Raw genomic sequence first — 19,169 nt, 5'->3', positions numbered from 1 at the left:
TTAATGATAGGCCCAAGTTACCACTGAGCTAAATCGCCAATCACCCTCCTTTCTTCTACGTTATTAACAATGTTGGTCTGTTGGACCTTTCCACCAATTTGCCCATAACATTAATTTATTTTCTGTTTGCTTCCCTCATTTTCAAGCGGAAAAAATGTTAGAGACACAAAATCAGTAAAACACACAATTATAAATCCAGAGAATATTTTGAAGTCTACTGTGGGGTATACACATGTGGCATAGATGTGACTTATTGCTTGACTGCTGATCAAAGTCCTTTCTGTTCCTGATAACAGATCTTTTGGTTCCTATTCCATTAATAATACTTTCATGGATGGAAATAATTAAGCAGTTAATGCCTTGTACTGCTGTAAACAACCATTTCCTTGACAGAAAACAGGGAAGCACTTACAGGCTGGTTTTCTTGTCACTAACTCAGGACTTGGTTTCGTTCTCAGCACTCTGGAGCAAAGCTTGTGATGAAGTCAATGGGGTTTTGCTTAAATGCAACAAGTTAGTTCAGTCCAGCAGAATCCAAATGGGAAGACAGTTTGCTGATGATGGCTTTTACAGCTGTATTACAAAAGAAGCATTATTTTCTCCCGGTTTTTTTGGGTTGGGTTTGGGTTTTTTGGGGGTGTTTTTTTCACCAAGGAAGGTCTCATGCCACCTCACCAGTCCTATAGCCCACTCAGCTTCTAATTCTGATCCAAGAAACCAACAGCGCAGGAGGACAAAGACCTATATATGGAGTTGTCTGGAGGATCTCCTAAGTCTGCAGCCTCTGATACACAAGACACTTGAAGGCAGCTGGAGAACCACCATCAGCATCTTTCTTCCCTCTGCTTAGGCAAGCACCATGACAGAAACCTCTCAGTGTGGTTATCCACTTTCTGCAATGAAAGGAGAGAGATCGACCCCTGGCTTTGCCTCCAAACATTCAGCAGAGGAAGAAAAAAGTGGTCATATCCAATCCTGACCTCAGTCTCAGCTGCTTCCCCATGGCAAAAATGGGGGAGCAGAACACAGACCCCCAAGTTGCTGTCCTTCACAAAGGCACCGAGGTGACACACGCCCCGGCACCCAGCCAGGCTGTGCTGGTGCCACCCTGCACTCCACACTGCTCTCCATGACCCTGAATAACTCTTTCAAATTGGCCTCAACTTTCCCACATCAGCTCTCCAGCCCACTGCCCATATTTATACCTACAAGGATGTGTGTGGTGTTTCCCTGAAGACTGAAAATCCTACAGAAGCTCTTTGAATTTGAAAGGCCAAGGTAAACAAACAAGGAGGGAACAGAACAGTTCTGGCTGCCTGACGCATACTGGATTTGAGATTATGTCCAGACTACACTATCTTCTCCTAAACATACATATTGTTTGTTATTCCCTCTGTTTACTGATTCTGAAGGCATGCAGTGAAACATATGCCTTGGAGTAGACACAAGTACCATAAAGTTCTCCTATACTTATTCCAAACTCCCTAGTTCTTAAAAAAAATGCAAACAAACAAACAAAAAGCCCTCCCACACCACAGAGCACTATAAAGGGGACAGGCAGCTCTACAGCTCCACTGCTGTCAAAGCAGCACACTTGGTACAACAGCTGGAGCTTGCAGTGTGGAGCAACCTGTATACGAAGCCTTTGAACCGGCACACAAGTAAGCATCCGAGCTCCAAGAGAACAGTGCTTCATTGTAACATGTTTATTAACATTATATATACATACATCCATATATGTTTTGCATACCAGCAGTACATTTTTGGCCTATCCTTTGGTGATGGCAGATCAACATAATCAGGAATTTTAGATTTTTAGGGATTTAAAAAATTAAAGGCAAGCAAGTACAAGTGGGAAATCCTGTGCTGGAAACTCTACAAGCCTCTCAAAATCTATTTTAAGTTTACTAGAGCAAATATAGCCAACTCTCACTGGAGTCGCATGAAGAACGTTCTGCAAAACTGAACTATTACGTCAGGTCTGCAGTCTGTCTCTCTACCCTGTAATTTAAACCTCCTGCTTCCCCCTCATTTCTGTACTGATTTAAACAAAGACATTTTCCTAGCTATAGGAAAGTATCACAGTATGTATCACAGACATATATACATTAAGCACCTCTCAAAAGTTAAGACAGCACTATTAGCTGCTCTGTATTGAGGATTTGTCTCACCTAATGTTGCATTAAAAGACGGTCAGCTAGGCACCCTCCAGAGTCAGCTCGTTCCCTCTACAGCCGGGTGGGACAAGCTGCCCTTTGGCGTTCCCAACCTCTCGCCACTGACTGCAGTGGGTGGCAATTTCTACCTTAAGCTTATAAGGATTAGACTTTTTTCCTAATTCTCTATAGTGGGCCTGTCCATACGTCTTTTCTTTTAGCTCACTCTCTGCTCTGTTTTTGATCCTGTTTTTTTCCTTTTTTTTCTTCTTTATCAAGCTGAGATACTATAACTAGAAGGGATAATGGCAGCTTCATTCCAGCTGCTGCTTGCTAGGCCATGCAATGGACTTTGCTGTGATCCACCTTGGTGGATCCAACCTGGCCTGTGCTTCCTGTTTGACTGAGCTAAGAATTAAGGGTCTCTAGCCTGAAGCTGGAAATAAACATTATTTATTTATCAACAGACCAATATAGAAGCACCTCCACTTTTCATTCTCCTCTTTCTCTGTCCTACCATTAGCACATTTACTTATGCCTAAACTTTTTAAAGTCTAAATGTAGAGGACTGAGTTTGTAGCATGAAATTTTTCCTGCTTAATCCATATGTAATGCAGAAATATTAATAAAAAATAGCAAGAGTCACATGCTGCAAACATTTAACTAATACATAACTCATGACTTGGATTCGATGATCTTAAAGCTCTTTCCCAACCTAAATGATTCTATGATTCTGTGACACTGGGAAGAGATAGAGTAGGTAAAGAAGAATTATATGGGAAGGTAATACGGAATTCTGAGTGTAAAACTACAGAAGAAAGAGGAAAAACGACAAAACAAAAAGGGAATGAGACAGGGTGAAGGACAGTAATAGGAGTTTGTGAAAGAGACCAGAACTGAAAGAGGGTAATAGTGGAGATGGAGTGCTGAGAACTAAATAGGGAAACACAAAAGGGATAATAAATAACAAAGAAACAAAAATAGGAGACTTAAGCTAGGAGGTGAGGAACTGATGAGAAAAAGAGGAGTTAAAGAGACTATAGCATATGAAGGGAAATTAAAAAAAAAATTCCATGAAAGAATGAGAAAACAGAACGAGAGTGGAAAAACATGAACTAATGCAAATTTTCTTTTCTTACAATGCTGTAGCCTAGCATAGCAGGCATGGAAGGGAGAGGGAGAGAGGAAGAAAGGAAGGAGGAGAGGGAAGAGAAAGAAGAAAATACATCCAACATAAACTTCTTTAGTTTGGGTTAATATTCTGAGGTTTTGTGGGTTTTTTGGCAGGGGTGGTCAGAACATGAGGGTGGTTTTTAGGAAAGAAGTGAGGAGAGCAGTTCAAGTAAATGCCAGCTGGAGCGACCCGTGAATGCTTGAGGACACGGGCAAAGAAGCTACGACCATCACTTGCCTTTGCAATCCACTCTCATATTCAAAGCAAAGATATTTGAGATGCACTTTAAAGCTACAAATGGCTTTTGAAACCTAGCACTTCATTCAGCCATTCCCACTGAAGATGTAGTTAAGGTTCAAAACAGCTTCGCCTCCTTCAGACTCTGCTCTCTACAAGTCAGGCCTTAGTGCAGCATCTCTGAGACTTGACGTGAAGTGGGATTGAATGCTGAGAGATAATGCTGAGGTATCTGTTGCCCTTTGTACACGTCTGGTCATTAGTGGGGGACAACAGAAATTCTGGTTTGATGAAATCAACACCAAGCTCTGAAAAGTGGTGAGACATGTCGTATGTGTGTGCATGCACATATGCATGCAGCCCTTACTTCTCAGAAAACTTTTTCCTGTATCAATTCCATCATGTTATCAATCCCCTGACCACACAGACTTATGACCCCAAGCACACCTGCACACCAAGAGCTCTTTGGCCATCATAATGTCCAACTGCCCTTCCCATTCCTAGACTAAGACCACTTTTGTTCAGGTGTAAAACAGGAATCCAACAGAAAGATAAGGGGAAAGCGATATTACACTGCTTGCCATAAAATGTTGAGCTTACAATGTGCATCAGCTTAAATCCAGCTAGAGGAGCAGGCTCTATATTTGGACTAGCAGGGTTACACCTGTACTGAACCTGTTGACACTCCCTAGTTGACATTGTCACAGATTAGCTGTCAATGAGACAACTTTGGTGACACACTGGGGGAACTCTGCTTGGAAGGGAAGAGAGCACAAGGCCATGTAGCGCCTGACCCAGAGTAGTCCCATGAGGGCTTCCAGTCTAGCCGTGCTTTAGGCTATCAGAGCAAAATGATGCATGAGATGCAGCACATTTTGCATCAGCCTGACTGAAATCACAGTGCCTCTGGGTGGAGGTTTATTCCCCCAGCAACATTTCATTGTTTGAGCTATCTCCCTGCTACCAGTCTGCATTACTTTATTCCTGATCGGCAAGACAATCATCCAGATCAGTGAACAGGCACTCATTTCTGCATATTTACGAGTGTATTTCATTTCCTACAAACAAATGGAATGTGAGAGTTAAAAAAATTGTTAAAATTATTCAATTAAGCAGAGAGAAGTTAATAAATCTCTCATGCTTGATTTTCCTACGCTTCCTTAGTGTGCTTTCCAGACAGAATAGCGTGGTGAGTACACTAAGAAACCTCTTGGCATTTCAGCCAAGATTTTTCAGGGTGTTATCACAAATGACAAAAATATAAACACACTGAAACATAACACATTTCAATCCTAAAAAGGTCGGATTTACATAATTACATCATTGGTTTGCCAATATCCACATTTATCTCATCAGTATAGCATGGCCCACCCATCCCATAAGCTATTAAGACTGTTTGGACTGAACATATAAAAGCTGTTACTGATTTTTTTTTTTAAAGTTAACATTATGACACCCCTCATAACTACTGCTGCATTCAAACCAACTGTTTCTTTTGCTTTCAAACCAACTGTTTGTTTCTTTTGCTTTTCCACAGCTGCTTTTTAGGTAGAATTTTCTGAGAACAAACAGGAACAAACAATTCATGAAGATGCAGCAAGCATTTCCTCCCCCTTCCCATTCTCCTTGAAGAGATCAAGCACACCATGTACATAACATAGACAGCCACCACCAACGCAGGGAGCCAAACCCTTCAGACCAGTCTCAATTTCAGCACTTCCTCAGGGCACCACTGAACTGATGGGGTCATCCCTTTTTTTTCCAAAAAAGGAATAGTTTCAAACATGTACAGTTCTGGTACAGATCAGCATTTTTATTTGGTTTAAATATGCTGTATATCAGATTTCTGCTCTTCAAAAAAAGAAATACTGTTAGTAACTGCACTCATAAATCAAAATAAATGCATGGCTTTCTGACTCGCTGTACTAACGACTCAGCTCTTATTTTTGTTCCATATTTGTATCTCTTCTCACTGCACTGAAGCCAAATAAAACTGAACAAGTTGATATGGTTAAATGAACATAAAGGAAAGCATAACCCTTGGTCTCATCTGGCATTACCAACCAATACAATTTCTATTACAGATATCACAGATATATGGAATAGGATAGGACATAAATAATATAAAAATGCTATAAAACAGAGCTGATATTTAAAAGACCTAAGCAGCATGTTTACACCTGTAGCCAGCTGTTTCTTCCAACATAAGGACATAGCAAATCAGAAGAAATAAATTGCTGTGCTGAGTTTTGGACTATCGGCAGGAGAAATGGTCACGGAAGCCTTAAATACAACTGGATTTTGCAATGTAAGTGTCCAAGCTGCACTGCATCTCATAGCTATAAGGCCCAGCGGTATTTGCAGTTGTAAGTACATCTTTTTCTATGTTAGAGGTGTTATCAGTGCCTCAATTAAGAGTCTTCTTAGATCACAAACTTCTTCCTATTCTGTTTGAGCCCTACGTTTTCTTTTCATTTTACTTCCTTCTATCCAAAAAAATACACAAATTGGTCAGTATGGCTGAAGTAAACAACGCAGTTTATCCTAAGGTCAAGCTATCTATAGTAAATATTAAGTGATTGAGGGACTAGCCCTTTACCCAACACACCCTCTCGGGCTTTTTTCACTTAGTCACACGGAGTTCTAATTTGCAGTGATGTAAGAAAGGCATATATTCACACAAAAAATAATTTCAGCATCACATCATTTCTCATGGAGTCCTGTTGCCTGCTGATATTTGCAACCATCTTGCTTTTGCCAGCTGAGGCTTTTTTTAACCCCAGATCTTAACATGCATCCAAGAAAAGATATTTTTACTGCTCATATTTTCAGAAGCCTGATTAGTTTTCCAGAGCCCTTATTACAAGAAGTACAATCCAACATTGTACTGGAGAAGAATCAAGGTCCTCAGACATGTAGCTGTGTTCTCCTGGACACCAGGTACTGGTTAACTCCTCTTTGTTAAAAGGAAGATAGGGATAGAATTAATTCTCTTTAGTATTCATTAGGCTTATCTAGAGGCAGGTAACTATTAATATACTGAAGTGAAGACTCAGTGGAAAGCACAGAATTTGGGTCGTGATCATGAAGTATCACATTTTGGATTTGTGAAAAACTTCTTGGGAAAGCTAAGGTCCTGAATGACAAGTGAATGGCAGGTTTGAAGAAGAAAAAAATATTGCTTCTAACTTTACTTGGGTTCTAGGAACCGTGGTACCAAAACATCCACCTCCACAAAGTGATTTTTAACCCCTATTCAAGTAACAGCCCATTTGGAAAGCTAACTGGAAGTCATAAAGCTTGGTTGGACTTTGGCTTACAGGACTCCAGCAATCCAGATAAGCTACCTGGTTTACAAAGGAGGACCTCCCCTCTCACAGCCATGAGCATTTTTATCATCTGTCAATGTGTTTAGGGAGCTCTGGCAACATCTGACTCTGCCAGCTACTTAGGAATTTCAAGTAAACAGCCAAATTAGTGCAAATTGTTCTACTAAAAGCAAGGGCGGGGGGGGGGGGGGGGAGAGTAAAACATCTAAAGAATTGGAACAAGGAAACATTATGTAAAAAGAGGTGGAGTAAGAATAAAACCAGAAACTAGCAGACAATAAAAATGGACTCAGATTCAATCGTTATGTTTTTATTCAGGGCAAGCTCCCACTGAAGGCAGTGAAAGCTTTGCCTGAGAACCTCAGACTTATGTGAGAGATAAGACTTCTACTTTTAATGAAGGGCTGAAGAGACCTTCACACAAGAGAGATCATATGTTGTCATTAAGTAACTTCATCAGCTCCAGGGCAAGCTCTAAGCAAACCTCAACATGAAAGGCAGGCTAGCTTGAATACAGGCCTGTTAGTGGGAAATAAAGAACTCTCCCCCTAAAAATTCCACTAAAACAACTGTATTGTGCTTACAAGTTGATCCGTTTCCACAGACGAAACTCTCTGGGAGTTTCCAGGTAACTGGTTTGTGATATCTGCCATATGACACTCCTCTTAGACTAACTGGAAGATTACTGCATGGGTGCGGCAAGCTCATGTTCCTTCAATGGTCTAATATCAAGAACATGACACTTTCTTTCAACAGCCAGCTTGATATAAACTTAAAATCCATCCTCATTATTTGAAAATTTAAAAAAAAGATATCTTTTAAAATGTTGGTTTTATCCCTTTTTATTTCTAACACGGTTATATTCCTTACACACGACATTTGTGAAATAAATATAATACACCGAAGCACATAGCCATCATATTAAAAAAGCCACGATGCAGTATCCATCCAACTGTAACACAGGATCTGTATCTTTAAACAGACTGACTTTTTGCCAGACAACATTTGAGATTTATACAATGTTTTATGTGTAGCTAAAATTAAAAAAAAATTTTTCCTTAAAATTCTATCCACTTTCCCACTAACTTAGGCTTTATACAGCAGTAGGTATAGTATATCAAAGGACATATGAATGAAAGAGAACAGGTACATTTACAGTCTTTCATCACAGTCTGATTTGATGCAGCTACTTCTCAGTGTCTGCAGCTTTGTAGTTGCATAAATAATTGGCAACTACTAACAACTCATTCAAAGCAACAGTAGTAAAATCCATATCAGTAAAAAAAAAAAAAAAAAATCCAGAACATCAGAGACTTTTTTTATATATTTTGTTCAAATCTCAGCAAGATTTGTAATGGCAAGTTGGAAAATAACTGTTTATGTTTAATATGTAGGTTTGAAACTAGACAGAAAACCTGAGAGTAAAGTTTGGTGATTTAGAGAGCAATTAAACATTTATTTTCTCATATGACTCAAGGAAGAAGAAACAGTTTTCATTGTTCTGATTTAAATTCCCAATTAATCTGAAAATATCTTTTCATTTGGAAAAAAAAAAAGAAGAAAAGGAATTAGATATCTTTCATTATTTATAAGCATCATCTTACCTTACATCACTTGGTAAGTTCCGTTTCTAGACGACTTTGGCAGGTATTTTAATTCAGAATAAGTTTCAGCAATACATGCCATTACATCTTCTCTTTAAAATAAACCGCTTTTTCTCTTTTCCTCAGACAAAGTATGTGGGCTAAAAGAGCTGCAGTGTCTCTGTTCAAGAGATTTCATGGACACTCAGAGGCTTTCTTTCTACTGTATGAAAGTTAAATCTGAGTAAGGAAGGCATTTTTCCTGTCCCGGAAATCAGTATAACCAAAACCAATGCTGAGCTAATGAGAAATGTTTCTTCCATGTGTTCTGTTTGGCAGACACTGCAAGTCATATCAAGGAAACACGTGATGTTTATAAATACAATATGGCTCATGTTGTCATAACCTCTCAATGACAAAAAGTGCATTAGAAAAAGCAGACAGCAAAACAGCAGGAAAGATGAGATTTGTATCATTTGGAAGGTCTCTATCAGATAACAGAGGTATTAGCGTTTGCTTTTTCTTTTTTCTTTTTCTTCCCAAAAGAAAACAAAGTTTTATAGTAATAGGATCAGTAAGGCAAACACATGGCAACTTATATAAATGCTGTCCTATAGGCATCCTAGCACTAAAATGCATTCATCCAATTTATTGCTTGAATTCTTTTCCAATAAATACTTTTGTTCTAAATACCTCTACGTAGTTCAAGGAGCTGTTATTTTTTAGCCGTAGTACACAATGAACAAATGTAACTTTGGCAGCATTTGCAGCTTTTATGTTTATTGATGTTAAGATTACAAACAATCCAATGAAAAGAAGTTAAACATCTCAAAGAAGCTGGATATATGTTTACAGGTACCTTAAGAACACAGAAGGATGATCCTGCTTTTCTTCTCTCTCTTTCCTGCAAACCAGCACTGAATTTCAGGCTCCTTGGATGCTTTAAATTCTTGGGGAGTTGTTTAAGGTTTTTAGCACTCATAGGGTTTTTTTAAGTTCACAAATTGCATCTAACTCTAGTGAGTTAAATTGTTAGCAACGTGCTAGCCAAGCACTTTCAGGGGAAAAATGAAAAGCTGCTGTTGCGTAATTTCTTTAATAAAAGCTATTCAGCACAACAGTTTACCCCACTTATCAAATGTCTGTCTCATTCTACTGTACAACTCATTTTAACTCATCCCCTCTCACCTTGGCAGCCCAAACCCCCACTGCTGCCAGGAACATCATCATCTTTTTGCCATTGTAACTCCCAGAAAATGTGGAGTTTCCAGGTACCCCCCGCTCCCCCAACTCAGCTCTGACTCAACTTGCCCTAATTGTTCTTTCTTGGAGAAACAGTCTCTAAAAAAAAAAAAATCCAAAACACCTCAAAGTGTACCTCAATACAACAGCAGCCACAACAACCATTCTTTGGATATTCTGGCCTCACCCACCCAGCAGAGCTCTGGGATAAAGTGCTGACCTGCTAAGGTCTTCTGCAAGTCAGAGAATTAAACAAAAACATGGTGGGTCTAGGACATTTTAAAACAAAGTGTAACCCACAGACTTTAGGGCAGGTGGTTGGGAAGAGAAAGACTGCCAAGCAAAATAGCCACTGGTTTGTTATGAAGTAAAAATTCCCTCCCGATTCTCAAAATTGGCGGACAGATGAAGCCCAAAACAAACCACTGCATAAACCAACATTATTAGTATCCAACTGTGCCACCAGAAACGCAGACTAGTTGCAATGACAGAACGGGGAGATTATAATTTAGGATTCTTCCCCTTTTAGCCACTCCATAAATGGAGGGTGTAGGGAATGAGGACAGAAAATACGTTGCACACATTCAGTGGGGGAATCACTTCCACTTGGAGTCACCGGGGGCTCACAGCAACAGCCCAGGATAAAAGGAGCTGTGACGCTTCCAAAGAAATTCAATTCATTCAGCAACATAGGAAAAATCCGCTGTCAGTTCTTTAGTCATCTACTGATGTGCAATCTATATACCACTGCTGAATGTGAGAAGAGAGGCAACCTGGACCCTACACCTAGTAAGTCTGAGAAAGCCTTTTCCCTTTCAAATCTATGCAAATCACAAATGTTAATTCTAACGGCACAGACCAGCATGGCTGTGTACATGCATTTGCACTGGAATTCAAAACAATGCCAGAGAGAATGAAGAGATCATCTAAACATTTGGACACGAGACGGTATTTTGTCAAAAGAAAGTATTGTTGCACAGAGAGCTAGAAAGTGCTGATAAACATTACAAGCTCAGGCGAAGGAATAAACGAATGAAATGCAGCAATGTGAAGATATATTTTTCCAAAGAAAACAGCTGCTACAGTTTGTCAGTGTACATTTTGGGAAAGGAATAATAAAAAAAGGAAGAGCACAAACACAAATATTCAGTGAGATGGCACTATGTGGCTACCTCTTGCTTAAGCAGCATTCAACATGGCAGACCTGTCAAACAAACCATGCTCTTCAAGACATAAACGGCCATGGCACAGTGTCAGTAAGCAACTAAGGCACTCTGAAAGATTTCAAGAGAAACTGTCCTTTAGAGCTTGCTTAGACCCCGAGCAAAATCCCTTTTCTCAAACACAACCCATTCAGAAAAATGCATGAAACAGAAAGAAAACCAGCAAAATTAGAATTAATGGACACGAAAGCTGAGCAGTTTGATAAGAGATCTGAAATTCACAGATCCCACATTCCTCTCGCACATTCTGAGTCTTCTTGTCCATATGGATAATACTTAATACTTCAAGTGTTACTGCCAATTCTTATACAGGTCTCACATCTGTTTGGTAGTTAAAACAGGTGTCCAAGCTGGCAGCTAACATTATTTTCTGAGATTATTTTGGGTCTGTTACATGGAAATGATTATAAATCACATGAATAGAAGCCTGAACATCATCAAACCCAGGGATAAAGGTTCCAAAGGGACAAGAAGGCAAACAGTAGAAAAATCTGTAAAGGCAAAACTTTCCCAAACCTCAAAAAAAAAAAGCTTTAACTCACATATGGCAGGAGATACAATCACACTCACAGTATCACCATGGAAAAATGTACTTACAATGGCTAATTCATGATATTCTAAATACTGTTCTTTCAACCAGTCTGACAATAAGCTGCTTTTCTGTAGGTTTTTTGAAACAGTTAACCATAATGCAGAGCACAGTGTTTACAAGAGTTACTCCCAGTTCCCACTGAAGTGAATTTAGCACTCATATATCACATGAAATTGAACAACATCAATTTACCCAATGCAAAGATGCACAAACACAAAAGGATGGATGAGAAGCAAAGGTTTTTCCACAATCTTTTGGGTACCATGCAATACCAGTACATAAAATGTACACGTTTCTCACTTAGTCTCCCTGCATTTCCACCCCCTCTAATCTGGTTTGCTAAGGAAAGAGGGAGAGATAATCCATCTGCTTATTGGTGGTTGTCTCCCCTGACCTACTAACCTGTGAATCTGCAGGCAAATTTCAACCAAATTTAACCAAAGGGTGGAAACCTTTAGACTACTATGTCCCTACAAATTTTGCCAAACTAGAGATTTGCAAGGAGATCCTACAGTAATTCTGCCGAATAGAGGAAAAGTTGCGGTGTGTACTCCAGCTTTTTAGACTCCAGAGGATGAGCATCGGAGAGAGTGTTATTACAACCCCCCACTTTGGGAAAAGCCTGAGTTAGGATCTGAGTGTTGCTGCACAAGGAAGAACCCAACCAGAAGACACACATCCTTAGACAAACAGGTTTCATTATTTCCGGAGCTCAAGAAATCGCTTGTTTCCATGCTCATAACTTTGAAGTGCAGAAGTTCACATAGATCAAAGGGAAGACTTTTTGCATGTTTCTCCACAAAGCCCCTATGAACATCCTGGCTCTGACTTCACCTCTCAGACCAGAAAGACAAGAAATTTGCCAATGCAAAGGAAAACCCAGATGAGAAAATAGCTTTTTTCTTGGATGGACAGGATTTTGAAATAGCATCTTTGGCATTTCAGCAGAGCAAAATACAATATTCTACCGTGAAACCACCACTTCTGCAAAGGTCATCATTGTGCCACCATTATTTTTGAGTTATGGCCAAAGAGAGATAATTCAGCCATAATCAGGAGATGTCAAGTGTGCATATCTGTTGTATAACACAGTACTTTAAAATAAGCAATACAAATTATTACAGTTTTTGCACAGAAGCAGCACCTGTGTTCAAAACAACTCTGTTAGGCAGTAAATGCCTGGAAGAGGGCCAAAGAAGTAATCTTTACTTTTGAATATATGTAGCTAACACAGTAGTTAACCATATCTGAAAACAGGTCTAGAGCACACAAATAAAGCCACAGTAGATACATTCAACATCCACTGCACACGGAACAAGAACAGGACAGCATAACTTTATAAAGCCACAGTGAAATTGTTACATGAGTTAATGTCATAATGCACAATGATAGTATGTTGTGCCTTCGAATATGAATGAGATGTATCGGATACATCCAGTTACTGCTACAGGAATATAACTAGAATTGAAGAATTTCAGGACCTTAAAGAAGACACTAGAAACTATCACATCAGCCCTTTGAAGCACATCTATTTGCTCTCTCATGTTGTGTGTGCAGCAGTGTGAATAATCAAGTAATTAGATTTCTGACCTATCAAAAGGACCATTTTATAATTGAAGTACATAAATGAGAGGTGGTTGAGAATAGTGCCTGTAAATAAACTATTGCAATCTTTCTAAAATAATGAGGCCCTAAACTGTTGAAACAGCAGAAGTGCTTACATTAAATATTAATAATAAAGCAGTAAGACATGCTCAGAATTGGTAATGAAACCAAGAAGCAAATGTACAATTAAGCAAATCACTTCACAGGAAATTTTCCACGCAGTTGAATCGGCTTGGGAGCACACATAAAAGCCACAAAGCAGGTAGGACAGTAGTGGCATTCCCTTCTGGCCCCATCGAGCTCATTTGGTTGTATCATTTCCTGGGGACAGACCTAGGATGGGTGGGGAGGAGATGAGGTTGTGTAATCTCACCACCACCACCCCCTGCTGCAACATTAGCTGTGAGTAACACGGTGGAAGAGGTGCTGCACGGCTGCATCTCCTGCCTTCTTGGCATCAAGGTGGGAGATAACAGTTCAGCAAAGGATAGAGACAGTGACAGAGAGAAACCTAATACGTTTCAAATGCCTTCTCTATAGTTTCCCAATACAAAATGTTCACTTGAAATTGCAAATATACTAGTCCTTGTTCAGTACAGGTAGAAAATTTTAGAAAATGACAAAACCATTTACACCACAAAGGGTATTTATCAGAATGTCCTATTTGAAATGGTCATTTACAAAGTGTTTCAACAGAATTCAAGCTAGGTACATCTGCTCAGCCACTGCAAACCGGTCCATGCTGAAGCCTTGCTGGAGTGAACTAACACCATGCCATACTTCACTGTAAAGGGTTTGGAAACATGAAATAAGAAGTTGTATAAACTCTGAGCACTGTCTGTGTCCCAAAATAAGTAATTAAAGCCTATGTTTTGATTCACATGCTTTAATGCTAGTAAACGAGAACAAAAAACCCAATTAATGCTCAGGGCAAGTAACTGGAAAAGGCAAAGCAGTTAAGAAACATTACGGTAAGCATTATCAATTCCCTCTTCTGTATACATGTCCTATATATACCCTCGATTTTATGAATTGTTGTGTACATACTACAGTTAAGAATTTAAACATTTAACATAAAAGCTGGAGGAAAGAGGAGTATAAATGCAGCACTAGTACTTACCCTTATATCTCCATTTACAGCTCTGGAAGTGTGATTAAATGCGTGTGCAGGATCTTTGTTGTAAACTTTAAGGAAAGATCGGTCTTGAATATTCCTGGAATCAAAAGAATCAGCAATGATAACAAATGAAAGCAGTTTTATTTACTTTGTTGCCCGAAAGTTTCAGGTAACAAACAGACACAGTAGGTCTGCAGCCGACCTATAAGAAAAACCTGAATGCCATAACTTAGACACACACAAACAAACAAAAGCCTACTTTGATTCTCTTTCCCATGGGAAGTATCATTCTTTCGCTACAACTCCACACCCATAAAAATTAGATAGTGTTAAGTTTCTTTCAAGATCCTGCCATAGAGTGAAAACACTTTGAAGACAATAGAGCTTCAACATTTACACGGCACTCAAAAAGATTTAGTTAATATTTACATGTTTTATTGTGTACTCAACCCACGTGAATTTTTGCTATTCTAAAAAGCAAGAATATCAAAAGAAAAGCAGTCTTTCTAACTGCAATTATTCTTGAGGCAATTCTAATTATCAGCTTGTTCAAACACCTGAAAAAAAAAATCCACAAAAGCTAAAAATTCAGTAGCAGATAAATCCTTCCTCTAAACTTTATCTATAATAAAGATAGGGTTTTAAGGGAAAACATAGGAATTACAAAAACAAATAAACAAGCAAGAGTTTTGATGAACGCTACCACAGAAATTGTTTAGATGGAAAGCCCTAAGAGAATATTTTTTTTAATTAGGACCCAACACTTTGTCATTGATTAGTTCATTTTTCAACTACTACATTGAGGAAAGAGTTAGATGACAGTAGTTTTCTATTTTGTTTCAGAACCTACCTTCCAATAATTTTATGGCTTAGACACTTGCACTGAGTTCTGCTGATTTCTTGTTCACATTTAATCAGTCGCAAAGCCTCCAATCTACGCTCACTTACATCCTTTCAAAGCTGCGATTCCTTTCATTTCCCAGTAGTGATCTCTAGAGAATTTACTTACACATGTGACTGAATTCCTTTCCTCCAGGTGCAGCTACAAGTCTAGTGAACTGATCTTAATCACTGGGATTATCATTTAAAAATGAAGGAAAGGATTCTTGGGCAGGTCCAATTTCTTTCTTACGATGTCATATTACAATCAGTGATTGCTTTGAATGGGTAGCTAGTCAGAACGTGTGCTGCTGTTGTAGATGTCAAGTAGTTATTAAAGAAACCCCACAGCTTAAGAGACAGATCAGTGCCTTCTGTTTAAGAACTGTAGGGCTGATGAGAAGTTTAGTATTTATGAGTGTTTATTGTAGACTGCATAGGAAAATAGCTACCTTGCGGCAAGTTCAAGTTCTTCAATTATTTATGGTAACATAAACTGTTTTCCATCTTGCCAACGTGACCCTTTTGCTTTGAGACTTGCACTGGGAGTCTCAGTTACCATTTTCTGCTTCAGACTTGGAAATATGTTCTTTTCAATACAAAGCAAACTCTCTCATCTTCAGTTCAAGAAATGGTATATTATTAATTTAAATAAATTTTATCTGCTGTCTTGTCTGTCTGATGGCTATGAGATGCTACCTCAACTAACTGGAGTTTGTTTTAAAAGCATTCTCCATAAATATTTCTTGTAGAAACATGACACTTGAAAGTAAAACATTGCTGCAGGGCAAAGCACCAAAATACTAGGCATTTGATCTCTGAAGTGAATTCTATTTCACCTCATGTTGCTATTCTAAGATAAACATTACTGATAACAGGTATATATTACTGTACTTTTATTATTACTATTATTTGCACTACTGTAGCTCCCAGATGCCCTTGGCATGTTCAAAGGCCTCATTGATCTGTGCGTGCTGTATAAACACCCCAGGAATACAACCTCTTCACCAGCTTACAAGGTGAACAGAAGACACAAAAGACAACAGGATAGCTGCAGAAAGATAAGGAAACAAAAAGAAACGAGAAGACCATAGTCTCTCAAGCCAGAGGAGCAATAAACAGATCCTGGGACCACGGGCATGCTGTGAGTAGGCAGTGCAACAGAGAGAGCGGGAAGGAGACCAACGCAGTGGCTTTGCGGGTGTCTGCACAGGACGCCTTCCAAGCGCGTTACAGGGCTGCTGGAGAGCGAGCGTGAAGGCACTTGTTTGAAAATTAAAGACATGTAGAATGAAAGCTGGCATTATTCACCAAGTGGAAGCAGATGGCACTTAGTACTGAACAAGAAATGAAAAGTAGCGTTGAAGTGGGCTTGGAGGAGCCCTCATAACGAAGACAAGCAGTTTACATTTAATGAGATGGAAAAGATACAGTCAGAGGACAAATGAAAAAAATGCACGTGAAACAGCCTGCTTGTCAAACTAGGAGAATCATCTTTGTTGCTTCATTTGAATGGGTAAGAGCGAACAAGATTACCTGTGTCAACTGCCAAGAAAAGGCCATTACAGCAGTTGCTATTAAAAAGCTGATGAATTAGCTGAGTGTTTTTTCACTACGTGGTGGGAAAGGAAAGGCTGCATCATAGGGATGTTATGCAGAAAAAATCTGAAATCTACGCTGGATGCAGAGCCCTGAACCACTTTTAGAAAAGGACCAGGTTATGGGCTTAAGTAGAAAGATAGTGCTTTGTCCCCAGTGATTAAAAAAAAAAAAAAAAAAAAAAAGAAAGAAAAGGGAAAGGAGTGTGATGGCCTAATGAAGGAGAACATAAGCGAGGCTGAAACTAATGGTCCATGAGACTATATTAGAAGATCAAGATTTTAGTTTGGATGGAAATTGTAGGATTCATGTCATCCAACTACAGACATTCACAAGGAAGACATCAACAGCTAGGTTCTCTGGCATGTATAATTTATCAGACAATTGTATAGGATTAATCACAACCAGCTCAAAATGTGGATGTAAAAATCTCCATTTGGTCAGATGAATCCCATCCTAAAGGAGAGACAGAAAACTAAATGGGAGAACCAGCCAGGTAGCTGATAATTTAAGTAATCCACAGGGATAAGATGACGGAGACAGGTGCAGACCAGGAAAAGCAAGGAGGACAAAGCCCTGAAAAAACACAACAGAAAATCAATGTTTGAGAAGAGGACCTCTCAAATGATACCTGAAAGGAGAGGAGAGAGACAGGAAGAAATCAGGAAAGAACAGCCACTGAAACAAAGGGAGATCAAAGTTTCAAGAAGAAAACATTAAAAGTACATGAGAGATCTGAGAGAAAAAGGGTGTTCACAAAAGCTGGCCATTTGGTGACTTTGACAATTGCAATGGAACAGTAGGGAACGAAAGACAAGTTGGAATTAGAAGAATAAAACCCCAGACAGGTTGGAAATGGGTCTAGGATGGAATTAGAAGAGTAAAACTCCAGCCAACAGTTATAGTGACTGCTCAGTGCAAGAGAGAAAGGTGATGGGGTGGGAAGTGCAAATCTATGGTGTGTTCAGGGACAGTTTTGTTGGGAGGCACATAAACATGTTTGCGATGTAAGAGTAGGCACTTTAATAAAGTAATAAATTAATAAAAAGACAAAGCAAGGGATGCGAGGCACAGAGGAACATAAGAGCATCTGAGGGAGGTGGAGAGCTCAAAGAGTTGACTGAAACACCTGTGTTTAAAACAAGGAAGAAAGAAGAGAATTGAAGGAAGACATGGCAAGCAAAGGAGAGAAAAATGATACTTCATTTCATCTGTTCTCTGAGGGGAGACACTGGCAAGATCTTGCGAAGAGCAAGGAACAGAAAGGGAGAAATTGTTGTGGAAATTATTCAAAGGTGGTGAAAATGCAGCTGGTAGTGCATGCTTTGGACTCCATTAAGCTGGAATTCCTGAGGTTTCCTTAGTGAGAAGGGTGGCAGAACTGAAGGAGGGAATTTTTTTATGGAGGAAGTCAGCTGGGTCGTAGGATTTCCTCTAGAAATGCTCTACAATACAGACATAGGAACAGAGGAAGCAGATGTTGGGATTGAGCCAGGCCTGAGGTTGGCAGAGTGACGCCTGCAATGGGAGCAAGGGAAAAAAAGGTGGAGTGGTATTAGGATAATCAACAACCACATTCTCAGGGGCAGGGAGGAGATGAAGTCATAAACTGTTAGTCTGAAACTCAAGGGAAGATGGAGGGATAAAGTGAGAGAGAAGGAGCAGATGGGCCAGATGATGGTTGGCAATAATGCACTTGGCAACACAGACATAGTAACCCCATCTTGATTTAATCAGTTGATCCGATCTTGTGAATAGACTGTTTGATGTATAAGAGACTTGAGTACATGATGAATGATGATGATGCAAAAAATCAGATGGGTTTTAACATTGGCATTACAGTGGCTGAACAGGGGTGTGGGAGTCTGCAAAGCAAGGAAGATAAAAAACAGAAACTGAAATCCAAGAGGATGGCTAATGACAAGACACTGGATAGACAGCCTGAGGAGAGCAAGACAGAGGTGAGAAAATAGAGTGCGGTGCTGTTCAAAGACTAAGAAGAGGAATGGGGGAATTGGAAGGGGCAAGGCTAGAAAAGCTCCAACTTGCTCTTTTAACTACAACATGATATGGAGAAGCACCTGTGCCACAGGATCTCCAGAAGAAACAAAGCAGCAGTGGACAGTACACTTCTCTTACTTTCACATAATTTTCCTGCACTAGTGGCAGACTGGCAGAGAGGAAATACCTTTTCTGCTTTCTCCTTCATCTTCTAATGCTCCTCTGTCCATTCTTTTTATCACGTAACTTCTTATGAAAAGGATGGCACAAAGGCCCGCCATATTTCCTTGCACAGTTTTACAGAGTGTAACATGCCTAGGGTGTGCCTAAGAGCTTTGTTGCTGCATGATTTGGGACTTTCTAGGGACCCTGAGAACCTGGTCCTTCTGCTCGAAGAGCACAGACATCAGGACTGAAGGAACATGGTTGATT

At 39.5% G+C, this 19,169-nt stretch overlaps 1 protein-coding gene across 2 annotated transcripts in view; it reads right to left on the bottom strand.

Annotated features, from left to right (window-relative positions):
- The window catches only part of KIAA1217 (KIAA1217 ortholog), a 184,940-nt gene that overhangs the window by 61,949 nt on the left and 103,822 nt on the right, over positions 1-19,169 (bottom strand). For both annotated transcript variants that reach the window (XM_050891504.1, XM_050891505.1), the window contains exon 5: positions 14,262-14,355. In XM_050891504.1, coding sequence (XP_050747461.1) covers positions 14,262-14,355 — 94 coding nt within the window. The remainder of the gene's footprint in view (positions 1-14,261; positions 14,356-19,169) is intronic.

Source organism: Gymnogyps californianus, chromosome 2, assembly GCF_018139145.2.
Source record: "Gymnogyps californianus isolate 813 chromosome 2, ASM1813914v2, whole genome shotgun sequence".
NCBI classification, from domain to species: Eukaryota; Metazoa; Chordata; class Aves; order Accipitriformes; family Cathartidae; genus Gymnogyps; species Gymnogyps californianus.
Note: the sequence above shows the minus strand (reverse complement) of the source record. Positions and strands in the feature narration are given on the sequence as shown.